General features: G+C 44.1%; 1 protein-coding gene across 2 annotated transcripts in view; it reads left to right on the forward strand.

The window, feature by feature from the left end:
- The window catches only part of TWF1 (twinfilin actin binding protein 1), a 240,397-nt gene that overhangs the window by 128,832 nt on the left and 83,867 nt on the right, over positions 1–27,698 (forward strand). The window contains exons 6-7 of one of the 2 annotated variants that reach the window (XM_085653045.1): positions 9,410–9,430; positions 10,827–10,949. In XM_085653045.1, coding sequence (XP_085509171.1) covers positions 9,410–9,430; positions 10,827–10,949 — 144 coding nt within the window. The remainder of the gene's footprint in view (positions 1–9,409; positions 9,431–10,826; positions 10,950–27,698) is intronic. The other variant, XM_085653046.1, reaches the window with a different exon arrangement.

Genomic DNA, 27,698 nt, shown 5'->3' on the forward strand with positions numbered 1-27,698 from the left:
GTAGCTATTTTTTTCAACAGACAAAGATGCCAGATTCTTGAGGCTACAAGTGCTGCACACTGTGGCCTCGGTGTATGCCCCAACCATGGTACAGGAGGCATTCCTGTTGATTTTCTTTAACCCATAGCTGAATTTGCAGTGGGTGATGTTATGCTATGGGTGACTTTCTGTTTGGCATTTGATGAGCAGACAAGCCAATCCAAACTGGGAGGGTGGATAACCGGTATATTCCCTAAGAAACCTAAATGCTCACTATGTAATCTTGGTTTATGAGACGCGTAGCAAGAGTTACATTTCAACACTATAGATTTCACTTTGTTTTTGCATATTCTTTGCTCATACTCTCGAACTGATTTCGTCTTAGCAAACAGTGCCCTAGCGCCCCTGATTAAAGACTGCTAATAGCTTGATAGTCTCAGGCCATGCCCTTGTGACATTTGATCTCAACCAGGGCTTAAAACTGTGACATGTTCCACTTTGGTGGATGCACCAATCTAGATTTAGAGATCCAGCCTTTAGAGAGGAAATGGCAAAACCGATTGTGAGGAATACTTGTCACTGCAGGCTTCTCTACCCCGAACGCCCCGCCAACCCCCAGCCAACTTTAACCTTCTGTTCAGTGTTCCTGTCTTACACATCAAAGCTTCTTTTAGTGTCTCTCACCCATTAGCCTTTTTCGCCCGGTCCATGTGGGCTTCCTCCCCTGTCCTAGATGCCACCGAAGTCACATTACTGACCCCAAGTCAGCCTTCATGCCCTGAATTGTGGTAACCGACTGTAATAATAAGTCCTTGTCTAATAAGTTGTAGTAGAAGACCTTTATTGGTAAATATCCAAAACAGCATCAACGGTCTCATCCGCTGCTTCGCTCAGCCTCGCACAACATAGAATGAATCACCCTCACTTTGACATTCCAATGACATCATAAGAATACGAATGAAATACATTCTGAAGTAGATTACAACACATCTCCCTTACCAAGAAACAAAACAATAAAAACAGAATAAACAAATAAAAACAAGGGAAAACAACTAACATAGGTTCACAATCCAAAGCAAGGTAATACATTACATTGTTCTTAATTTGTAACTCAACTTTCATGCAAAACACATTACATGGCATAATCTTTGAATTTGACAGGCAAATTCCAAAACACATTACATGGCATAATCTTTGAATTTGACAGGCAAATTCCTATTCCTCTGAACAGCTTTCCTGAAGACAGAACTCTTACTCATGGCTTGTTCTTTTCCACAGGTATCAGCACATTCCTTGGAACTATCCACAACTCTACCCCCATCCACCACAGAATGACTCAAACCTGTATGTTTTCCCAAACATTTCACTAATCTGGACATGCTCCACATACAACCCGTGTTCACTTTCACAACATTTTTCCTAATAGAAATAATCGTGAAAGGACCCATGAAAGACGATCTTCCTTTCAGTGTATGCTTGGGGTTCTTCACCATCACTTTATCTCCAACATTCCATTTCCTGTTCCTTACTCTCATCCTCAAATCAAAATCAGCTTTATACTTATTTTGATAATTCAAAATCCTCCTATGTCTCTCTTCTGCAGGAAGTGCCAAACTCGAGCTCGTAGGCAGCCAAGATGGATTCAACTTAGAAACAGCTTTTCTTCCCCTCAAAGCCTCAAAAGGTGATAACTGAGTGAGTGCGTTGGGCGTTGTACGATGCGCCCACCATGTGTCTCTCAAAACACTATTGAATGAAACTCTGGAACTAAGAGCACGCTGAGCACAATCCTTCACTATGCGATTCATTCTCTCAGACAACCCATTAGCTTGAGGTGCATACAACGCCGTCTTCTGGTGTACTATGTTGTGATCCTCAAGAAACTCTCGCATCTCATGAGACACAAACTGCACCCCATTATCCGTTATCAAAAACTTGGGCACACCTTCCGAAACAAAAACATCCTTCAAAAAGTTAATAACTACTCTCGTGCTCACAGAAGAGACACATTTTGTGACTACCCACTTAGAAGTGTAATCAACTAAAAGAATAACAAATCGTTCACTCGACGGCAATAGCTCAAATGGTCCAACTATATCCAAACCCAATTTGGACCAAACAACCTCAGGAACCTCCACAGGAGATAAAGGCGCTTGACAGACCACATGAGACTTGTCACTTGAGGCACAAGACACACAATCCCTGACTACATCTTCAATCATCCGATCCATGCCAGGCCACCAATACCTTTCTCTGACTCGAGCCTTGGTGAGACTCCTCCCTAGGTGACCTTCATGCGCTGTGTTGATAATCTTGCTTCTGAAACCCACAGGCGGAACAAGTCTTTCGCCCCTCACCAGGTTCCCACCAAAATACGAAAGTTCATCCCTGACAGGCCAATAACTTCTCATCTCCTGCTCCAATGTTTTATAATCCGGCCAACCATGAATAATCCACTGCCTCAACAATTCCAATTCTTTATCCTTGTTCACCCCATCTGTCCATGCTTCTAGCGTCAAAGTAGACTCAGCAACCCAACACACATTATCACTGCCATCGTCATCACCCTCTCCTGCCAAAGGTAACCGAGAGAGACAGTCTGCGGACTTGTTGCTAGACCCAGGTATATATTGCACCTGAAAATTATATTCTTGCAATCCTTCACTCCAGCGTTTGATCCTAGGAGTGATGTGTTCACTGTGTCTACAGGAAAAAAATTTGGGTGAGAGGACGATGGTCCGTCCTCACTAAAAAGGGAATCCCCCACAAGTAAAACTTAAAATGTTGCACTGCCCAAAAGATACTCAAGGCCTCCCTTTCAATACATGAGTAATTCGCTTCAGCTCCCCTAAGAGCCCTGGAGGCAAACGCCACCGTTTTGTGTTCCCCATCGATCACTTGGGAAAGAACCGCTCCCAAACCCTTAAGACTAGCATCAGTAGTCAATATTGTTTTTTTATTAGCATCAAAATGCCCCAGAGTAGGCATCTTCCCAATCTCCATTTTAATTGCCTCAAAAGCCTCCTGACACTCACTAGACCACAGAAAATGTGCACCCTTCTTCAACAACGCTCTGATAGGCTCAGTTACACAAGCAAAACCTTGAACAAACTTGGCATAAAATTCAGTAAGACCTAAAAATGACCTTACCTCCTCCTTGTCCTTGGGCGTGGGGGCATTCACCACACTTTGTGCCAATTCCAATTTCGGTTGAATGCCCTCACCAGAGATCACATGACCTAAATAAGTAACAGTTTCTACTCTAATACGACATTTTTCTTTTTTTACTGTTAGACCTTTCTCTCTTAACCTTCCCAAAACTTCTAGTAACGTCCGACTATGCTCATCATCATTCTTCCCATATATCAAGATATCATCTTGAAAAAACATGATATCATCAATACCATCTAAAACCTTCTTCATGACCCTCTGGAAGCATGCCGCTGCTGATGCCAAACCAAACGGCATCCTCAGAAAGCGAAATGCCCCCAGAGGTGTCACAAACGAGGTGAGGTGCCTTGAACCCTCATGCAAAAGAACCTGGTGATAAGCCGACGACAAATCTAGTACACTGAAAATGCGGGCCCCTTTCAGTGTACTGAGCGATTCTGCAATATTTGGTAGAGGCTGTCGATCTACCCAAATCCACTCATTCAAACCTCTCAAGTCAACACACATTCTGATACCTGCTCCACCATCCTTCGGGGCCAAAACAATCGGGGCCAACCATTCCGAGGATTCTATCTCTTCTATAACCCCCAGCTTTAACAACCTCTCCAGTTCAGACTTTAGTGGTTCTATCATCATGTTCGGCACCTTTCTCACTTTGTGCACACATGGTATGGCTCGATTTTTTAAAATGATTTGATGCTCAAACCCCTTCAGACACCCTAACTTATCAGAAAAGACTTCAGGGAACCTGTCAAAATACACACAATTTTGGTCAACTGATGCCCTCTTGTCAACCTCACGATCCACCAGCATGACCTGATCCTTAGGATCTTTGGCGTTAGGATTAAGCATAATGCCCAAATCACGTTGATGCCTCCATCCTAATAGGTTGTCCCCTCTTTCCGCTACATAGACCTTACCCAGAGTGTCCCTGTCCTTAAATGTAATGCGTGCTTCAATATACCCTAGAACATTTATTTTTGCACCCCCATAGCTGACCGGACTAATGTCCGGTGGAATGAGCACTACATTGTCAAAACCCACAACTTCGTCCCACTGTCTATTCCCTATCATCGTGAAAGGGGAACCAGAATCAGCTAAGACTACGAAGTCAAAGTCATCCACCCCAATTTTGCATTCGGGCATTGTTATTCTCCCAGTATCAACATCCCCTTCACCACCATCGCCACCATCAATATGCAAGAGCACCGTGCGCACAATTTCAGTCTTTTTGCTCGAATTGCGAGTCGATCTGCAAACCCTTGCATAGTGTCCCTTGACCCCACACTTCATGCAAGTGGCTTCCCTGGCATAACAATGAGGATAGCTAGAGAAATGAGAGGAACTCCCACACCTGAAACACTTCATTTTAGACTGGTCCATGGCTTTCTTTTCACTGTCGCCAGTGTTAGTACGAATTTCCTTGTCACTCCTAGCTGGTGAACTCTTATGGAAAGCATTAGTACGTAAGTCTTTCTCAGGCACCTTGGACTTCTCTTGTGAAGAAACCTTTGCCACATTATCGGAACTCTCTAAGTACTCTGTATCTGTTACAACATGGACCTCACTAGCTTCCTTCTTCTCTTCATGGTTTCTCTTCATTTCTTTCACCCAAGAAGAGGTGTTTTCCATGCCCTCTACAATCGCGACAGCTTCCACTAATGTAGGATTTTTAGATAAGAGTTTCTCTTGCACACGGGTACTGTTTGTGCACCTAACCAACTGGTCCCTGACTAATGAGTCAGAGAGATCTCCAAATTCACATGTGCGTGCCAGGGTTTTAAGAGAGGCAATATAACTTTTCACTCTTTCATTGCTACTCTGGACTCTAGTGAAAAACTTATGTCTCTCGAGGACCACATTTATCCTAGGGCCAAAATACTTCTCCAACATCGTCATTGACATTTCATAAACATCATTAGGCTCCCCCTCCTCCGTTCCAATATGAATAAGATCCATGCTATCATATGTATTTCGCCCCTCAACTCCCAGGTTATGTAATAAAATGGCTTGCTTCCTGATGGCTGAAAACTTTTCCCCTCCTATGGCAACAATATAAGAATCAAATAAATTCCTCCACCTTTTCCAAGGAAGTATAGGGTCACCTTTTTCCGAAAGAAAAGGTGGAGGTTGGGACATGCTTGTTGAAGCCGCCATCATAACAGAGTAACCAATGTAACAAAATCTGCGTGTGGAAATCTGCGTTGCGTGTGGAAGAAAGAGAGAATAGCAGATAATCAATCTAGTCACTATGAACAAAATAAACTAAAATAATTAAAGTAGTCACCGTAGTCTCCGTCGAGGGAAACGAAAACTGAGTCTTGAATTCACTTGCAAAAAAAAAAAAAATGTCCAAAACGCCTTAAACACGTAAAAGAATCCAAATCCAAATAATCCAACTAGCGCCGACGTAGGTTTACGTTGCTTTGAAAACCCGTCAGGGAAAACAGGAAGTGTATTCGGAAAAACACCCCAATCCAAAATGGCGCTGACGCAGATTCACGTAGGATAAACCAACGTAATGACGAGAGAGATCCACTCCGTTTAAGAACTCAGGAAGTGCATTCGGATGAAGGCATGCGCGAGTGCGAGCAGAGAATGTTGAAGCGGTGAGTGCGAGCGCTATCACATTCAAAGAATGCACGGGTTTCCAACGATGTTCTTGACAAACTTGATAAAAAAAAAACTAAATAGTCTCACCTCCGACCTCACCTCCGACCTCTCAACAGGGCCATCCGCTATCTCATCCAGGCCATCCGAAGCTTGTAGTCACCACAAAAAAAAATAACAATTTTTTTTTTTTTTTTTTAATTCAATCGAGAAAGTCCACAAATGGCATAGGGTAGTTAAAAGTAATGCCAGCTCCCCTCTGAAGTAAACGAAATTCGAGGCAATTTCCGTTCGCCTTCGTAAAATCCAAAGGAATTTCAAAAACGAGACATTTTCTCGTTGAAGGTTACGTTACGTGGGTCCGACTTCCGAAAAAAATCGTAGGGGAGTTGATGCTGGAATCCAGTGCTTGTCCCCAATCAAGCTTGATCCCATCCTCGTCGCCAGTGTAATAATAAGTCCTTGTCTAATAAGTTGTAGTAGAAGACCTTTATTGGTAAATATCCAAAACAGCATCAACGGTCTCATCCGCTGCTTCGCTCAGCCTCGCACAACATAGAATGAATCACCCTCACTTTGACATTCCAATGACATCATAAGAATACGAATGAAATACATTCTGAAGTAGATTACAACACAGACCAGAGGGTTCTGTCGTATGAATTGGACTATCTGCTAAGTCAGTATAGTCTTTTCATAACGCAAAGTTACAATGTAATATTTTCCGGGGTAATACCAATAAGACCTCTGTTGATGCAGGTGGGCTATTCTTTCAAATTCAAGAAACTTCATGGACCCAACAGTAACTACCATTGTAAATGGCGCTCACATTCCTAACGCACTAGAGGGCTATCCAAATGATACACTTTTGGTTTACAAATGATAAATTAACAAAATGTTACTTTGGGGTATCCTGTCACAAACTGAACGTTTGTGCATTTCGCAATGTCCAGGAAGGGTTGATTATTATTATTATTATTGATTATGCTTGCCTGCCTTTTTAATGTATATTTCGAAACGCGGTTTCCTATTTCTTTTCAGGAACAGTGTAAGCCTGCTTTGAAACAGCGATGTTTGTATTCAATGCCTTGTTTCCATTCACTGTGATCTTCATTCACCATTACTATTGTTTCATAGAAAAGACATGACCCTTTGTAACCTCATACACGCACACCTGTGTTTCAGACATGCATGATGTGTTTGTGGTGATCGTTATTCATTCATTCTTTGTTAAAAGCCTGGAAGCTTCAGTTTGACTTCAGTTTATTTGAGAAATAGTGCATGAGAATTTTGTTAATAATTCAAAGTTACCAAGTGGCTATTCGAACATTTGCCAAGCCTGCATTTTGCAGTGTAGAGTGTGTCTTTCTTGAAATCCTTACTTATTGCAATGTAAAGGTTGTGCCAGCTGTACAAACAGATCAAGTGAATTTCCCCCTTCGGCACTGACGAACAAAAGATAAGCCGGACCTTTAAAATGATAATTGAAATAGAGGGTTTTCCTCCTACCTGAAGTAATTTCATTATACAACTTTGAAATGTAATAAATAGTAAAAAGTTGAATTGGTAAAGGTTACATGTTATTCTAACCACAACTTGTGGTCTGACCTTTGAGACAGTTTTCGCTGACTAACGAGACTATTGATGTCCCAAAAATCATAAATAATGTACGTATACAGTGGCGTCTCCTCCACTAAGGCGGAGGAGCTTCGCCCCACTAAGCAAAAGGAAAAATAACATGATAATAACTATTGTTGTTATCATGTTATTTTTCCTATAGCCGTCAGTGACTCTCGGGCAGAGCGGGCTGGCTAGAGCATGGGGGGAGCGGTGTGCACTTCCAAAGTGCGCATGATCTGTGCGCTACTGTATGTATATAGAAGGGCTTTTATTCAGCAGGCTTCCTCCATTGGTCTGTTGAATGGTCATTCACATTTTACTTCCATTCAGCACTGCATACAGCTTGGGGCAATCGGTCGCCCCACTTTAGCAATTAGCTCCCTTGGCTTCACTTTGAAAGACTGCAGAAAGTGTGTGCATATTGCTCCGTCGTGCTAAAAAAATAGTTACTCATTGTTTCCAGACAAAGCTCTATCAAACTGTGCTTTATAATTTTATAATATTTATTTTGGCTGCACTTCAAGTGCCTAGTTAGATGGTGGTTTATTTCCTATTTCCGTGTTGATGTTGCTGTTATTAAGTGTTAGAGTGACATTCTGCCAGCCTGCATCTTGACTGCTTGGGTAGATGATGAGGTCTTTTTGCCTTAACAGAAAATAATAGTAAAATGCATGGCACAACCAGAAGGCTTGTGCTAAAAAAAAAAAAAAACATAAGTAAAACAGCCATGAGTGGCACCTTGTTTCTTTGTCTTATTTTTGTGGCACATGCTTGCAATAAACACATAAAAAAAGATCATAGCGACTGCACAAGCATATCACAATAAGACCTTTTGGCTTTTCCAGTGCTTGTGTACATGGTAGTGCTATTTATATGACTCCCTTTCTTTGACATAGTCTTGGCATTTTCCTCTTATGTACCCCCATTACATTTCATATATTTATTTATTTTGAGTGCATGTTCTCATTTATAAACCTACACTGTGCTGAGAGTTGCTTGTACATGTCTAATGTATACAGTTTGCTTTTGTATAGCTTGACAGTGTATACGTTGTTCACAAATACGTTTTCAAATAATATGTAAGGTTTTGTAGAAATAAGTGAAGGTAAAACAAGATGAATATGTTACGTTTTGTATTTGACATCATTCAATGTGATGGCTGCACTTTTCAAAATAATTAGAAAAGTGTATTTAGGTTGTGTACAAACAAGTACAAGGTAAAGAGGAATCTTTGACTTCCTGTGAGACTGATATCAAGCAATCAGAAGCTGTAAACATCCTTTGTGAAGGCCATAAGCAGGCCCTTTGGGTCCAGCCTGGCCTTTCCACTTGCTGAAGACTACATAGCTATTGTGCACATAGATGGACAATGACCTTCTTCTAACTTGTTCCACTAAGTTATGCGGGTGAGAGGACATCTTAGAAACTCGTAGTGGGCCTCTTGGTGCTAAGACAACTTACTTGCATAGAGGCAAGAAGAGACGGTTTAAAGAACAGGAATTGGTTCCAAGGTTTTCATGCGTTTTTATGCTATTTTTACTTTAAACATTAAAATGCTTATCTCCGATTTGCTTTATTGGGTTTTCGTGGTTGTAGTGTCATTTTGTTAACTAAAAAGTAAAAAAAAATTCTAATTTTGGATGTGGGTTATTTGGTGGTTAGACTTAGTTACTGTTTTGCTACTGTGTAAATACTTTTCACAGTGCTCTAAGTTAAGCCTGACTGCCTCAGCTGCCAGGGGTTTGAGCTCAGGTTCGTTCAGTAATTTTGGGATTCACCGAAAGGATAGTGTCATTATTCCTTGCAGTGGGCAACTGCTCACCCCAAATAGTAATACACTTTCTTACACAGCCCAAGTTGAAGTTTGATAGCCACTGACTTAATTAATGCATTTACTAGAAGAACGTGTTTATTATGCTACATTGTTGTAAATGTCTGGTTCTTCTATTTCTGATTTTGCTGTTTTGCAATGTGAAATTTAATTATTACATGAACTCAGTAGTTAGTCTGTTGTATTCTTTTCAAACAGGCTCCAGAGAAGAAACGTATGGTATGCGATAGGCAAACATAATTTCTTTGGCTCTGTGTTTGGCGACTGTTTGTGGTGTTACCGTTATGTGTTTCATTATTTGTATTTCAGCATGAAACGTATGTGCAGTAAGCATCGGCACTAAAAACATTTTGCCCACACAACACAGTTTCAATAAATTAGCAATGTTTCCTGAAAATTGCCCGCTTTAACTCTCGATGTTTGGCCTGAATCTACATTTTTTTATTGAATTGAATTATGTGCATTTCATTCCAAATGAAAACACCATCTAACTCTTGGATTACTGTTTTGTTAATAACTTAATACTTGCTGCACTTATGTGTCTTATGCTGAAATTAATTACTCTGCTGCATAAATACACTTATTGCAGTGTCCAAAATTGAAAGTGTGGCATCTAATGGGAGGAACCTGTAAAGATGAAGAATAACATTCTCAAAGTATATGAACTTTGAAAAGGCTCTGTTGTTTTTTATTTATGCATTTGTTTATTTTTGTGGCTGTAGAAATGATTGCGCAAGAGGTTGGTGCATGTACAATTAGCTAACCTTATCTCCATGACAAATGGCGGCATCATGGTACTGAGGAGTTCTTTTGCATTACATGGGGTGACGTCATAGGCGGAGTAATACCATAGCACTCAGAGGTACCTAGATTTCACCTCCTCATATGATACGGTTCTGCTTGTCCTTTGTGATACAAGAAAAACAGTAATGCACGCAGTTCTGGTTTCAAAAGAAGCATGCTTTTTCATCCTTGAAGGCGCATGATAAGGTATGTGTGGTCAGTGTGCATGGATCCCCCTTCCTTCAAGTCCCCCTACCCCCTCCACTAAGTTCTGGGTTCCTGTTCTTGTGTCAATTGAAAGGGTTATTTTCAACAGCATTTGCATGAGTGTTTAATGTAATACAGTATTTCAAGGGAAAGGCAATGGAAGTTATGGTCTTTAACGGCATTGAAGAGACTGTGACTACAGCACAACAGTGGTATCACCCTTAGTTTACTCTACCATGAGCATGTCCTGGGGCTGGTTTTTAACAACTGAACAAATAAGACAAAAAGCCGTCGCTGTGTTTAAAAAAACAATATATATATTGTTATTAATTGTTATTATATCCTAGCATAGTGCACTCCTTGTTAGAAACGCACATCCACGCTCAAACACACCACCACTCTCAGGTGTTTCTTTAATGTACTCCCACTCTCAGATGTCCAGTTGGCCATACAAGTGCTGCAGTATTTATTTCATGCTGCACTCATAGGCACTTTATATTGGAACTGGACTTTACTGGATTGCCACTGTACAGTAGTGTACATGTAATCTAAACGCCGACATAGCAGCATGAAACACTTAAGGAATTCATTTTTGAATATTAATATGTTCATTTAATTGTTTTAGACGCAATCAGATGGCGTAGACTCCAAACATCAGACTCTACAAGGAATAGCCTTCCCGGTTACCAAACAAGCCTTGCAGGCCTTGGAAAAAATAAAAAATAAAGAACTCAACTATGTACAGCTGGTAAGTAAGAATAATAGTTATTTGTTATACTAAATATGCAATTTGAATTGTATTTTATTATAGACCATCATATTAACTTTTACCTTCATCATAAAGAAAGAAAGTGTCATTCACATTAGTGAAGCCTTTACAACTTAGGTGCCATAAAACAATTGAAAAAGACAATACATATCTCTAGTCAATCCAATTATTCAGCGAAAATCACATACTAAGGAGGGTGCAGTTATTGTGACCTCCTATATTTTTGATGCTGTGCTGGATTTCGTTTTTGCTGGCTTAGACGCTTTTGGGCACTTTGGCACTGCTGATCAGTGTCAAAGTGCAAGTGCTCCGTGTGTAAATTATTGTTACAATTGGTTCTCCCTGATTGGCATATTTGATTTACTGGTAAGCCCCTAGTAAAGTGCACTGATGTGTGCCAGGGCCTGCAAATCAAATGCTACTAGTGGGCCTGCAGCACTGATTGTGCCACCCACATGAGTAGCCCTGAAAAGGAATCTCAGACCTCCAACTGCAGTGTCTGTGAGCAGTTGTTATCTGCCATATCGACTTGGCAAGTGCACCCACTTGCCAGGTCCTAACCTTCCCTTTTTTTTTACGTGTAAGGCACCCTTATGGTAGGCTCAAGGCACCCCCTTGGGCAGGGTGCAGTGTATGTGAAAGGTAGGACATGTACTGGTGTGTTTGACATGTCCTGATAGTGAAATATTGCCAATTTTGTTTTTCACTATTGAAAGGATATCTTGCCCCAAAGGATAGAATGGGAAATGCTTTGGAACATCTTACAAGTATAACTTCCCATTGGGACAAGATAGAGAAATAAAGTTTAGGCTCTCTGAGCTCAGAATTTAATAACACATCTTTTCGTAAAGATGGTTTTCAAATTATGTGTTTATGAAAGTAGGCATTTTCTTGTTTAACCATTCTGTGTGCCAGTCTAGTCCTGGCAAAGAGACGGATTGCGATACATTGGATACTCTGCGCCCACACATTGAACAAATGGAAAGATGACATGAGAGAGTGGGGAGTGGCGGAAGAATGTCGCCTTAGGGCAGTAAGAACGGATGAGAACGCTGAGAGTGATTTGATGGAATGGGGACAAATGCTAACAGAAGTGTCCATGGTACCGACACAGAGTGATGATGAAGCTACACCCACACAGTGGTCCACACACGCCTCGCAGGTACCTACCGCTGTAGGTGATAACGACCCTCTCCCACTCACAACTTAAACTAGTTATGCCTGCCGATCTGAGTGCCCACATACAAACAAATAGTGCCACTGTCTGCAGCCGGGGGGGAGACAGGGAAGTCTCATGTTACTTGTTTAGTTTTATTTGTTTAATATTAAAAACATAAACAACATTGCAAATGTATTGTGCCCCACAGATGTTGGGGACATAGCAGTACATGGTCATGCAGATGCGGCAGTATAATAATGTGAATGGTAATGATACATGATGTAATGTGAAGCTATGTGGTCAATAAAAAAAATCCCCCCCTCCCAAAAAAAAAAAAATACATTCTGTATGCCTCTGCCTGTTTGTGTATTGACTGTCTGGTTTAGGAGTGACAGGGGCTGGGGATGGGGATGTGCATACACTGTAGACAGCCACTGGGTGGGTTGAGCTGTGCCTTGCCCTGCCTGCATGACTCAGAGCTTAGCTAAATGGGGCTTTGCTGAATTTAGAGTAATGGGAGATTTCCTTGCACCTGAATAGGGCCCGTCTCTCTTGCACAAAGCTGTCTCCACCTGTCAAGTGAGGACAGAACTGGTTTGGACTGGGCTCAGAGACCCTTGCTCAAAGAGAACAAAGACATTTTGGGGTATAAGTATTAGACCTAAAACCCCCAAACTTTATATTACTTCCAGTAACAAGAGGACTCTGCCAAGAAGAAGAGCTGGAGAGCTGTAAGGAGGAGTACTGCCCCTTTGCTGTGTGGGGTTGGCCTGCAGTTGCTGCTTCTGTCTGTGGTGGAGGAAAACTACTGACTCTTTTTGCCCCGCTGTGGTATCCTGCTTGAGGAGTCTCCTAGGGCCTGTGCATGCTGGCCTCCTGTTGTGGAAGACTCCAGGACATCAAAGTCTTCCGCTATATGTGCTACACCCTTCTTTCTTTTTCCTCTGTTGGTATCTGGGGTGTTGCTTAAAACCTCAGGGCCTCGTTGGCCGTGTGAGTGTTGCAGCCGCCCTGAACTCTCCTACACTCGTGTCCAACTCCAGAGAGTAACCAGGCCCTCTAAACTCCAGTTGTTCGTCGCACCAGCCACTCCCGCTGAGCAAAAAAAACCTGCGAGTTGCCAGCCCCCAGGCGTTGCCTAGCGACCGAGGCAGCCCTCTGAGAAAGGGAGCTTCAGCCCTGCCCAGCAGGACGCCGCACTGCAAAATTCAGAGCCGTGAGGATGCTCTCATCCCCAGCCAAAGTCACGCTCTGTAAACAGGGCTTGGCACCCCTGCCCTGTTTGGCCAGAGTCGATGACCGGAGACAGAGCACCTCTGCCCGGGAGAGCCGCTTGGCAGGCTTCATTGCCTTCGACCAGAACCCCATGGGCTTTTTCTTTCACTTGGGGGCTGCCAGCGTGACCTGGCCCTAACCAGAGCCCCAGAGCTTCCCTTGCAGCTAGGAGCTGACGGACCAGTTGTTACCGTATACCTCCGCACTTGCCCCGACAGAAGTCTTTGCGGGTGGGCCCTTCCTTCAGCGAAGGTCTGCTAACCGCATTTACTGATTGTCCATGTCGTCACTCCATGACACCGGTATACAAGGAACAGCCCTTGACTGGATCCGCTTGTTCCTCACTGGCAGAACCCAAAGAATCACACTATCACCCTTCCTCTCCGAACCTACGGAAATCAACTACGGAGTACCCCAAGGATCATCGCTCAGCCCCACACTCTTCATCATCTCCATGGCCCCCCCTCGCAGCCATCATCAGACAGCACGGACTCAGCATAGTATCCTATGCCGACGACACCCAGCTCATCCTCTCCCTCACCAAGGACCCCATCACCGCCAAACTCAACTTCCAGGAAGCAATGGAGGATGTCGCATCCTGGATGAACAGCAGCTGCCTGAAGCTCAACTCGGAGAAGACAGAGGTCCTTGTCTCCTCCCCCTCTGCATGGGACAATACCAGGTGGCCCTCCTCCCTCGAATGCCCTCCCACACTCACGGACCACGCCTGGAACCTCGGCATCGTACTCAACTCCCTCCCTCTCCATGACTCGACAAGTCAACGCCGTCGCCACCAGCTGCTTCTACACCCTCCGCATCCTCCTAAAGACCTTCAAATGTATTCCCTCCGAATCAAGAAAGGCAGTTACCCACTCACTCATAACCAGCAGACTGGACTACTGAAACGCACTCTATGCCGGGATCAACAAGTCGCTGCTCCGCAAGCTCCAGACCATACAGAACACCGCAGCCAGACTCGTCTTCAGCATCCCTCGACACGAACACATCACCCAACACATGCGGAACCTCCACTGGCTCCCCGTTGAGAAGAGATTCACCTTTAAGATACTCACACCTACAAATGCCTCCACAACACCGGACCCCAATACCTCAGCGAAAGAATTTCCTTCCACCGACCCAAGGGAAACCTTCGATCCTCCGACCTCGCCCTTGCTGAAACCCCGCGCATCCGCGGAGGCAGAACAGGTGGCAGAGCCTTCTACATCACGGCCAAAACTTGGAAAGAGCACCTGATCGACATCAGACGCGCCCCCTCCCTGAACATCTTCAGGAAGACACTCAAGACCTGGCTCTTCGACTGAGCGGAGCTGCATACCCCCCCACCCCCATAGCGCCTTGAGACACTCATAAGTGAGTAGCGCGCTTAAAATTCCCCTGATTGATTGATCCACATCACAGGGATTTCAGGTACACAGGCCTACTTGGTGTTCCTAAGTGGAAAGGCTTGTTCGATTGGGAACTGATTACTGTTATCGATTTGTGTGCTGTGATTGCTAAGAACTGTTTACCTTCCAAAGTCAGTATTGACCAATGTGATCCATTGTTGTGATGTATTGTGGTAAATAATAAAAAATATGTATGTTTTCATAAAGCCTGGTATGGATTCCCTTTTGTGGTGTGCCTAGTGTGTCATTGGTGTGTGTGGGTGTTGCGCAAACGCTTTGCACATTGCCTCTGGGATAGACCTGACTGCTCTGCAAAGCTACCAAGGGGGTGAACAGGGGTTATCTTGGGTGTGTAACTCCCTTGCCCTGACTAGAGTGGTGGGTTCTGCCTGGCTTAGGTGCATACCCTAGCCAACCAGAAACCCCATTTCTAACAGAGACTGAAATGTCGGCCTTTGTGTGCAGGGACAGACCTCACAGGGTAGTGGAGAGTGAAAGCGCACACAGTTGTACAGTGGATAGCTCGATCCGAACTCCTCAAATGAAGACACAGGCCTACCTTTTTATTGAAGTTGGACACAACCATTTTAGACGAACACTGGAGGGGGAAAAAACCCAAAGGCTAAACCATCATTGTCACACACGTGCAACACTACATTATTTCAATGGGGTAAGAATGTGTTCTGTAATGATGGGTGCTTGTGACTCGTTTGTATTTACGGGCGGACATTAAAGACCTTGTTCAATGGTGTCTTCTACCACTTGATCTAGTCCTGAAAAAACAGTTGATGTTTGGTCGTCAAAATTCCTTGATGCCTGACATGGGCCAGCTGCACAGGCTGCTGGTCTAGGGCTTGGGGAAGAACTAACTGATTCCCACTCAAGAGCCACATGGCAGGCATTACAGGTAACTTGTGGCCCACATAGTGCAAAGATCAAAGAGTTACTTGGGCATCAGGAGTATGCACCAACACATTTTCTAACAGCTGCCTCCATTTACTTTTCTTAATACCACTTTCAGCCATTTGAAGGTACTCACCAGCAGCCTCACCTGACAGAATATCTTCTAGAGACATTGACCTGTGTCTCAATCTCTCCTTTAGAAAACAGACATATTCCTCAATTTTTTCAGCTTAGATCATCTATCTATATCTATATCTATATATATATATATATATATATATATTACCTACTGGCGGTCGCCAGTAGGTAGTTATAGTTAGGACCCTCTTACCATAGGAAATCCGCAACATTCTATTTTGAATAACTTTGGCGCCGGTCGACGAATCCTCGCAAAATTTTCAAAATAGGTGGGGCGTTGAGCTCTGCTCCTACCCCGAAAGTCTCGGGGGGGATTCGTCAGGCGGGGGCTGAGATAAAAGGGGGGTCCCAAAACGCGTTTTTCCCATGCATTTTTCCATAGGACCTTTAGACAGAGCTACAGCCCGAACGGCTGAACAGAATTTAATGAAATTTGGAAGAGAGGTAGTCCTCAGGTCAAGGAAGTGCCTTTTGTAGGTTTGGTGTAAATCTGTTCAGTAGATTCTGAGAAAATAGCCTTTAAATCAATATATATATATCTGAGCCAGCTTACGGTGCGCTTACGGTGCGCTTACCGTACGCGTACGGTGACGTGCGCGAGCGCGATTCTGATTGGCCGTTAGATCTTATTAAACATTCGAATCGGTCGAAACCAGGAAGCGGCGGCCGCCATTTTCTCTCTCGCACTCTGACAGGGGGTTGAAAAACAAAGTGCAAAAACATGTAAAGGGGCTGTTTAGACAGCTCCCAAGCACCTAGCCATGTCGAGGGAGTCCCCAACTATCCCCCAAGTGAAAAAAGGCAATTTTAATTTTTTCGAAAATTTCGCCGATTACGCTTACCGTACGCGATTACGCTTACCGTACGCTCACTGTGCGCGCACGGTGCGCGAAGCGCACCGTGCGCGCACGGAACTAACTGCGTTAAGTGGGCGCGCACGCCACAAATGGCGTAAAGTAACTTAGCATTTAAAAAACCGTACAAATTCACTGAAAAAACCATAGGTTTCACACACGTTATAGTTAGGAATTAGCATTTAAAAAACCTTGCAAATTCACTGAAAAAACCATAGGTTTCACACATGTTATAGTTAGCTGGACATTTTACTGATAAAAAACCAATAACTCTCTACCCTGCCCCCTTTTCACGTTCGCCACCTTCCTTTTTCACTCTCGCACTGAAAACAAACAAACTGGCGGCCGACACTTCCTGATTTCGACCGATTCGAACGTTGACTAACATGTAACCACCAATCAGAATTACGCTCGCGCACGTTAGGGTGCTCGCACGGTGCGCGCACGGTGCGCGCACCCTGCGCGCGTATAGATATTGATATGCTATTTTCTCAGGAAATACTGAACAGATTTACACCAGACCTGCAAAAGGCACTTCCTTGACCTTATGGCTACCTCTCTGCCAAATTTCAAGTAATTCTGTTCAGCCGTTCGGGCTGTAGCTGCGTCTAAAGGTCCTATGGAAAAATGCATGGGGAAAACGCATTTTGGGACCCCCCTTTTTTCTCGGCCCCCGCTTGACGAATCACCCCGAGACTTTCAGGGTAGGAGCTGAACGGAGCGCCCCATTAGTTTTGAAAATTTAGCGAGGATTCGTCAACCGGCGCCAAAGTTATTCAAAATAGAATTTTGAGATTTCCTATGGAAACACGGTCCTAACTATAACTATCTACTGGCGACCGCCAGTAGATAATATAGATAGATATATAGATATATATAGATGTATAGTCTCAACTCCTTAGGTTGTTGAGGTTTGCAGGTGATGATTAAAAAAAGAAGAGGGAAATAGTAGTTCCTTATGAGGGTCTTGAGCAGGTGAGAGAGCCAGGATAACTATTACTATGGGGGTGGTCCAACTGATGTTACAAGAGGGAGGGGAATTCCTCCTTTTGGAACTAGGGCCCTCACACACCCAGCCAGCTAGGTGTCATGCTTCCTCATTGGGCCTGCTCCTCGTTGGGTCGGCGCTGCAATACCAGACGGGCACCCAATGTGGGGCTCTTTGGCGGAGATCTTTTGTTCCACGCCGTATGGTGTAGTGGGGGCGAGGGTCCCAATGTGAGTAGATGCGGCGAATACGTGAGTGCAGTGATTAAAACAGGTAAGGGAATCCAATAAGAGACCTTTATTCAGATAGGTTCCCTGCCTGATTAAAATGAAGAGTGGCGTATATGTGACTTTGATAAATCAGGATATTTACGCTCTACTCGTAATTATACAGGTCAACATGTTTCTTGCCTCGCTCGTCAGGAGAATCGAATGGCAATTCTTCAGGAACAAATAACATGCATCTGCACATCGTGATGAGGTGGATACACCCACCTCCCAAATAATCAAACTGTGGGAAAAGTGACCACAGCGGTGGAGGACGACCTACTATTGTAGGAGTCATGCCTCAGCAGTTATCGGCGGGTCTTAGGACACCTATCATGTAGTGTCCTGGTTAGCAAGGAATCCAACTGTGAGACCTACCCCTCCGCCGGTGGAACCGGATCATCAGTTTGCAGGTGATGACCATGGGAGAGACCCAGTAAATGGGCCCTTCCACTCATTCAATGAGGTCTGCTTTCGAGTTTAGCCTCCACTTTGGGTCTAATGTGGAAAGTAACACTTCAGTGGTAGAGGAGGGAAGCAGGTTTGGACAGACTGATCAATGTGTAATGTGACAACTTTGCCCTTCAAACAGCCAAAACCATCAAGCAGGCCTATAAGCTACGGCAGGAGAGCAACTAGATCGTTCTTATGCACACTGTAGGCAAAATGTATGAGCTCCAGTTGCTCAGCTGTTTGACAGCTTAACAGAGTTCCTTCACGATCTTGAGTGACATGTTAATTGACAAACCCTTGCAAAGTGATTGATCTTTGACAGGGTTTACCTTTGATCCCACTTGTCGCTGGTTTGGCACTCGTTGTGACTTTTTAGCAGGTTGACAGATTCTTCTTTGATGGACTTCATGAGCATCATTCCCATGTGCGAGGCTTGGTGCTGTAGAGCTCCAAGGAACGACCCAACAGCAGGATGCCCAACATCGACTTGCCTCACTCCCTTAGCATTTGCAGTCTTGGCTTCACAGAGGCACATTCCTGAGTGAACTGTGCATGGTACTTATTTGCTTGAGGTCCCCTTGCTGGCAAGTTTTTTTAGACAAGTGTGGTACTAATCAATGGATTATTCAGGTCTTTGTTGCGCTTCATAGTTCAGGTTTGCATTGAAAGCAGTAATTAGAGTGGCAAACATCAAAGGTGGGCCATGCTCCCCGATGGTGCAGGAGAGTTTGTTGATACTTAACTTTACCCTGCTAGATGGAGCAGCGTGGCCTGTCTCCAGGGACTGCAATCGCTGCAATATATGGCTCAAGTCAGTTCACAAAATACATCTACTTGAAAGCTTTTGAGTAGGCCAAGCCACAGTGTTCAAAAGAAGTAACAGCTGGAATATGCAATATATTTCTCCTTGTTCAAGCAGAAGGTTTTATGGATCCATTTCTTTTCATGTTTGAAGGGTTGCCCTTCTGCTTGGAGATGAGTGCTAGTGTGGCACTGATAGTTTCTTATTTTGTTGAGGGCTGTGGTGAAAGAAATAATGAATTGACTTGTCTAGGTGCCTTTAAGGCATATCCGGTACTCATTCGTATTTGCTGCAGATGAGGTCTTTTGGGCCGCTTTAATGATTATACACTCTACCCTGGCTTCCGCTGCATGGTACTGCAGGACTAAGGGCTATATGTAGGTGGGCTAATACCGGTCGGTAACTGCCGAAAATCGGTAAATTTTCCGTTACCGACCGGTATTTAGCCCTTTGAGATGCAGGAGGCTGGATTGAAGGATTCGGTAATTTACCGATTCGGTATTTTAAGAAATCGGTAAAATACCGAATCGGTAAATAACCGAATCCTTAAATCCTATGTAGGGAGCACTCAAGTGAGTGCATTTTTGGTTTAAGGATTCGTTATTTACCACCAACTACAAGTTGATGGTAAATACCGAATACCTTTTCAAAAGCAATTTTGCGCTTTTTTAAAAGTGCCATGTGGCAGACATACATGCCCTTAGGGCATGTATGTGCGCCACATGTGCACGCATGCACGATTCAGGGGTGCAACAGGGTGTCATTGTGACACCCTGCCACCCTTGAATATGCTCCTCCTATTACCGATTCGGTATTTACCGAATCGGTAATAGTGAATGGGAAGGTATGCCTTATTACCGATTCGGTAAATACCGAATCGGTAATAACGAATATTACCGAATCGGTAAAATATACCGATTTTTTTACCTACATTCTATTTACCGATTCTTAAATACCGAATCGGTAAAATTCGGTATTTAGGAATCGGTAAAGTGTAGCAGTGGAAAGTCTCCTTTGGTCACACATATGTAGGTTGATCCATAGTCGCTCGTTGTCGGAGTGAGAGTCTCATGAACATCTGACCGCTATTGTCTGCAGCTTGGTGGATATTGTGGTTCTTGGTAGGGTGTCTTTCCCAAGAGGTCACACTGAAGCATGTGTGCCCGCCGACTGCAGATGGGTCATGGAGCAGTGCAGGCAAGCACCCCCGACTAGAAGCATGTGGTGTAACAGCCAGAGCTGCTGCCTTCGGAGATGGGGAACCAGGTTTGAGTCTCGGCATTGGCTCAACATTCTGTGATTCTGGCCAAATTAATCTCCCCGTGCCTACCGAAAATGAATGTGTCCTTATATAATGTAACTGGTGCTTATATAAAGCGCTCCAATACCTTCGGGTCGAGTTTGCGTTCTATAAATATGAATGAAAAAAACGTTGGTGTGCATGCTGGACTTCTTCACAGTATAGTGAAGAAGTGCAAACACACACCCAGTTGTATAGCAGATAGCTCACCAGGAATTCCCAAAATGAGGGCACGGCTGACCTTTTCATTGAAGGTAAACACGTCATCAGACAAGCCTTTTTAAAATAACCCTGAATGGTGAAAGCACTATGGCCTAACCCATCAGTATCACACATGTGCGATTCTACAGAAGGCAAACACAAGTTCAGAGTAAATTGAGTAACAAATTAGCGTGGCTTTACCACGGAACATATTGCCTTTGTTCTCCTAACTCAGTCACGGCCACCTTAAAGCCTAGGTACTCTAGCATTCATTCAAGCTTATATTCACCCATAGATACAGGGATTAGAGTCCCGGCTATTAACAGGATATATATTGTTTTTCCTTCTCTGGTGAGAGAGAAATAGCAAATTCTGAGCAGGGCAGTTTCCTTTTGCAAACTTTTACTTCATACTATAAAGTATATGGCGAGTTTGGCTATGGCGCCATACTCGCCATATCATGCTTCCCTGGGTGCGCTCCACTCTCCCCGATCAGCATCCACGAGCAGGAAAGGGCAGGACTTCCTTCCTGCTCAGTGGACATCAATACAACCAATTCTGGAGCTGCTCTCATGCTGAGAGCAGCTCCATGATTGGTGGGAGCAGGGTAACCCAGTCCTCATTGTGAGGCAGGGGTGTGTGCCTGCAATCCCACGGCTGTTTCACAGCCATGGGATTGCAGGGTGCGCGCTGTGCATGTCGGGCTGGCCAAAGCAATAGAGCCTCCCAACCCGACATGCGCAGTGCAGAGGTACCTGCAGCATTCAGCCCTGCCCCGTGCCCTTGCACTGCGGCGTTTAAGTAAAATTGCATTGACATGCCATATTACTTACCCTTGTGAGCCTGCTGCACTCACAGCAGGCGGGGCGACGCTCCTCCGCTTAAACAGGGACCAGTGTTGACCAGTAAGAGGTAGCTTGTCCTAAGAGAACATCTGTGTGTTCAAATTAGTTGGAGCATGACTGCTCTAAAAGCAGAATGTGGAATTGGAGAACCAGCATCTGTTTTGGGGGAAGATGGAATAAGGTGTTATTATTGTCCTTTCTTCAGCTATTGCTGTTGTTTGACTGCCGTTAATATCTGCTCTCATCGTAAGTCGAGGTTCATAATAGGCAACGAGACAACACTTACTGAATAAAAACTAAGATGGTAGAGTAAACTCAACAATAAAAACTAACTAACAAAAAAGCCAGGAAACGTTTTCCAACGTGTATTTAGTTATATTCCACATGACCAGAAATGAGTTGAGGGAATACTACTTTTAAGATTTGTTGTGAGAATAGCAGCTCACAAAACAACTATGTACAAGCACTCAGGGCCAGCTGGGTGACTGTGGTAACATCAGATACCAATGGGTTGACTGTAACCATGACAATAGCCAGGTCACTATTCAGTAACATTTTGTGCTTGGGCTAATTTTGATCGACACACATCCATTGGCTGAAGCTGGTGGTACTTTGTCTGCTAAAAATTGACTAATTAAATCATTGAACTAGCTGAGATCTTTCTTTTGACCTCTGCATGTGCTCACTGGCCAGATGCGAAACAAGTTGCAGCTCCTTCATATGAGTTGCCTATGAGAGAGAATAATTTGGCTCTTGTGAACACTAAAACGCAAAGGTCGCGACCAATCATTCTGCCATCCTAGTACCTTAATGGTAAACATCAGGCTTGGGGGCTGCTTTCAGAGCAGGGTGGGCGGCAATGACCCAAGCATGTCCTTTGAGCCCCATTTTTGTTGCAGCCTCCTGAAACATGGAGCTGGTTTGAACATTTTGCTAGGATAGATTTAGGTTTCCAGTACAAACCTGGAAACAGTGTTTGTCGAGGATAAGGACTTAATACTACCAAGCCAAATGTAGATTGCGTTTAAGAACGCAAAGACGTGAAATGAAAGCAGCTGTACTGTGGCTCCAGGTACGGAAGCACCAGCTCTACTTGATACACACATTTGTAATAAAAATCAACTGAGTTCAGATCCAGGTCAGTGGAGGGAGCCACAGAGTGAGCCAGTGTTCCAGGAAACAGACAACCCTTACCTAGATTAAATTGGGTTCGGTTTCAGGGCAGTAGAGTTTGCAGCCCTGTGAAGCGGTTCATTTAGTGTTATGCAAATCAAACCGAGTTCTCTTTTAAGTTAGCAGATTGAGTAACTGCCACTCTCTTTCATACTATTGTTTATACAGTGCCACACTATTGTGGTGGCCATACAGTTTCAGGAGCGAACTTCATTTAAATGCAGGCTTAGAATTCCTAGAGTAGTTCAAAATGCCCAGTCCAACATAGTTTTTTATGAGTAAAGGATTGGAGTTCTTGGGAAATGTACTGTATATTTCTGCATTTTTGTTAAAAGTTGTTAGTTATTTTCCAGTATTTTCAAGCATTTGCTTTCGTTTTCTTCTAAATAGCATGTTTTTCCTATTTTTTCTTCTAGCAACGCCAAATTTATATATGTTGGAACTGTTTTTTTTCTTACTTTTGGAAAATACTTTCTGATTATGACAAGATCTACTTCACTCAGCAGTTTGTAAATTGGACAAACATGTTTTTACTTTCATACTTGTGATGATGACTAAATAAATTCATAAGCAAGCACACTTATTGCTCAATGGGTTATTTTGTATCCAAGTTTCTAGTCCGAATGCTGCATGTTTTTTGCGTTGTACCACCGGGAGAATTAGCAATCCATATTTTTTCTCTGTGTTTGCTGTAGCGATTGACAATAAGGTTTAAAGTGCTCCATATCAAGATTTGTTCTCTGGAATGACTGACAGATGTTTTCTCTTCAACAGGGCTGCGGGGGACATATTTAGGCACTGGGGAACTGAAAATGTTCCCCCAGTTGAAGTAGAAGGAAACCTGCGCATTCACCCCAACCCCCACTGCACCTCCATAGGACCCCCCCAAAAAAAGCCTCTGCAGCATTTATTACCTGCTTTAACCAGGTGCTAAATGTGTATGGATTTGGGTCTGTTATTGCCCACCGAAGGGGGTAAAACCTTAAGAGTTGGCCCCAGTGTTTCTAGGTTTGCATGTTATGGCCCATTCCGGGGGAAATAACTTGTAATCCTGTTATCTCACATGAAGGTAAATCGGAATGGTTCATTCCAACCACAGTATCTCCCCAAGCAGTTAATGGGGAATTCATAATGAGGGCTTTAGTTATTTGTCTATCCTAAAAAACAGAAACCCGAAACCTGGGCGTATTCTATACCATGCCCATATCAACAAGAGAGGAAAAGTGGCTTATTTTTACTCCTTTAAAAGTAGGAGGTATGTAATGTCCATTAAAATGCACTCCATTATCAAGTGATAATCAAAGAATAGCAATATGTGAAAAACTTTGATAATGGAATGCATCTTTGCAAACATATTAACAGGTAATGAAAGATGTACATGCGCATTTGCTTTTTTATACTTGGACAACGCCACTGCTTTATATTACCTCAGCAAGTTGTAAGTGCTTGGCACAGGAATTCAAAGAGGAGAATCTTGCAGCACATTTGAATACTCCAGCAGGCACCAGACTCGTCCCAAAAATCTTAAGCAGCGCTGCAGTGCACCTGTGGCTCTGTGCAGTTGTTATTCCGCACTGGAAGTTATGTGCACATTTCTAAATAGGTGCCACCCAGCTGACATCAGTTCCTTTCGTTCCTCTCCAATTGATGCAGAGCTGGAGCTACCCCTAGTCCCTTTCAGACTCTGCTTTTTAAAGTTTTTGGGAATTTTTTACAAAACCTTTTTCCAGGGTGTTAGAGCTGTATTCCCTCCAAAGTCTATAGTGTTTAAGCCTTTTGGGGAACGTTGCAAGCAAATGCCTGTGACTGATCCCACTTGGTTTGCTTTGATGTCAGAGGCAGGACCACACCTCCAAGACCTACAGCAACTGCACCTTGCCGCACCCGAAGGCTATTCAGTAGTGCGAGGAGAAGCTCCTGGTCACCAATAATCAGAAGACCCTGCTTCGTCGAAGTAACAGGGAAGATCTTGGTCCCACTCCTAAAGCCGTTCCCATGACAGGTTGTTGTTGAGGTCTAGATCTTTGGGTATATCTAAGAAGCAAAGAAGTCCAAGCTGAACTCTGCCCTGTCCCACCACTCACAGACTCCTGAGAGGGCGTTAAGATGTCATCGTGCCTCTCAAATCCACTTGTGAAATCTTTCTGTGGAACTGTTTCCGGACCCTACCATGCATCATCCCAAACCCGCTAGGCCCGGGGCCACTCCTCAACAAATCCAGGAGTTGCAGAATGCTTTGTTACAAATTTTCTGCACAACACCGGCTCCCTCTGGCATGCATATGGGACCCAGGGAGCCAAGAGACTTCCCATGTGGACTTCCGGCAGTGGCAAACTCAGTCAGCCCCAGTAGTGCCCTCGGGATCCACTCCTAGATCCGTCCAAACCCTGGCCTGGTGCCATGTCCCACTCCGGAGCATGATCCACGGATGCCAACATCATCAACCAGCTTATAGTGCTGTCTGACTTTGGGATGGAGCCATGCCAACCTCAACCGAGGCGTCGCTCATGTGTTTCATTGGATTTTCGGGGACATCCAGGCTAACTTGATGGACATGCTGTTTTACAGTTCCCATCTGTTTGAGGATAAGACAGACTCCGCCGTGGCGCACTTTTAAGAGAGCAGGGCCAAAGTGTGCTCCCTGGGCTTGTCTGCCATGCCGTCCCAACCACACCCTTAGTTTCGACCCCCCTCTGTGACTTTGGTAGGTTCTTTCAGGGTCACCACCAGCTGCCATGACTCAGTATTATCTCCAGCCCTTTCGTGGCCACAGCCACAGTACCCACAGATCTCTTGGACAACAGAAGCAGTGCGCAGTCCAGTTAGTCACCCCTCAAGTTGCAGCACCGTCTAAGCCTCTTTAGTGTGCTACCCTATTGGAGGTAAGATCTGACACTTTCTGCCAAGGTGGCAAACCATTACTTTAGATAAGTGGGTGTTGCAGATTGTCTGGCAGGGTTATGCTGTCCTCAGAATGGCTGATGTAGGACCATCTGTCCCTTTTACAGCACGAAGTGTAGGCTCCTTTTGCCAAAGGAGCCATAGAGATGGTCATAGGGCATAATTGCTATTCCTACTACTTTCTGGTGCCAAACAACTTATTGTGTGTGCATCAAGAGTTATGAGAGGCTTGTGCAATTTTGTGGGCATTAAACAAATTCAGGAAGTTTGTTTGGGGGACCACTTTCAAAATTAGGTCTGATCACAAACCCTTAAAGGTAATCTTTGAAAAGAAGGGTTTGGATTCTATTTCATCAAGAATAAGAAGATGGGTTATCTCAGTGCAGGAGTTTGATTCTACTCTGGAATACATTCCTGGTGTAACGAATGTTACAGCAGATTGTCTTTCATGTCTGGTTAATCTTGTGGACACTCAGGTGCCTAAGAATGATATGGATGATCTGTGTGAGCAAGAGGTGAAAGTGTGTGAGATCACTATGGGCATGATTAAGTAAGAATAGTGGAAGGAGGAATTACAGAAAGATCCCTATTTAATGAAAGTGATCAACTTAATTCTATTGAACAAGGTGGATAAGTTAGAGAAACCTTGCTCTGTGTTGAGAGGCAAGCTATCTGTCAGTGATGGTATGTTGATAAGGGGTACAAGGTTAATCCCGCCTATGGGTTTAAGGAACAGCATCATCCAAATGGCTCATGAAGTTCACATGGGCATCTCAAAGACAAAAGAACGCATTAGGCAAGATTTTTGGTGGCCAGGTTTAGATCTGATGGTGGAACGTGCTGTGTGTGATTGCATACCATGTTCAATGAGTGACAAGACAAGACAATTGCCAATGGTATGCAAACAATTACCTTATGTGTCCTTGGGAAGAAGTGGCTATAGATATAGTTGGTCCACTTCATGGTGAACATCAGACACCATATTTGATTGTACTTTTAGATTTGTATTCTAGGTGGGTTGAAGTGAGTTGTGTATGAGCCATCTCTTTTCAAATTGTGATCAAATTCTTTGTTGAAGTTTTCAAACACAAAGGTTTCCCATGCTATATGTTGTTGGATAATGGTCCACAGTTTTGTTCATAGGCGATGGAGCAAGCATGGGTCCTAGACCTCCACCCACTCAATGCCTTCCTTTGGAGGGAAAAATTCAAGATGCTCACTGTAGCCCAGGTGTTGTCTGCCCTCAACCCAGGAGACTGGATGGTAGTGCTGGATCATCTTTCGGGCCGGAAGTGTTATCTGTGGTTCACTGTGGGCCAGGACCATTTCCAGTTCACCATGCTCCCCTTTGGCCACCGCAGCGCTCTTCAGGTGTTCATTAAAGTGATAGCAGTGGTTGGAGTTTAGCTTCGGAGGTTGGGCGTTCCACTCTTCCCTTACCCCGACGACTGGCTGCTGAAGTTGGGCTCACCTCAGGCAGTCGTCCACCACCTCTTGACTACAGTGAACCTCCTAACATCATTGGGGTTCACAATAGACATGCCAAAGTCACACCTAACTCCTTCACAAATTCACAGATGCTCTCTTTCATAAGTGCCATTCTGGACATGGTGCAGTTTCAACCCTACCCCCCAGAGTAGAGATTCCAGGACCTTTGGGCTATGATCCTGATGATTTAGCCTCAGTCCTGAATTTCAGTTAGGATGACTGAGGATCCTGAGACGGATGGCCTCCTCACACTGCTAGTCAAAAATGGCAGGTGGCATATCCAAGCTCTGCAATGGGATCTGAAATCCCAGTGGGGAGTCTCCCTGATCAAGTTCAGATTTTTGAGAAGACTAGGAAAGATATGCAGTGGTGGCTACTGGATGGGGATTCGGTCTGTGACAGACCCCACCCTCAAAATGGTAACTTACTAGAGATGGAGATGAGAGACCTCTGGTCTCCTGTGGAGGCTCGGATTCATATCAACATGTTGTAGCTGAGAGCCATTTGCTTGGCATTAAAAGCCTTCCTGCCATCCATCAAAGTGAGGTTGGTTCAGGTGTTCACAGACAACACCAG

Source organism: Triturus cristatus, chromosome 4_1 (assembly GCF_964204655.1).
Source record: "Triturus cristatus chromosome 4_1, aTriCri1.1, whole genome shotgun sequence".
Lineage (NCBI taxonomy): Eukaryota > Metazoa > Chordata > Amphibia > Caudata > Salamandridae > Triturus > Triturus cristatus.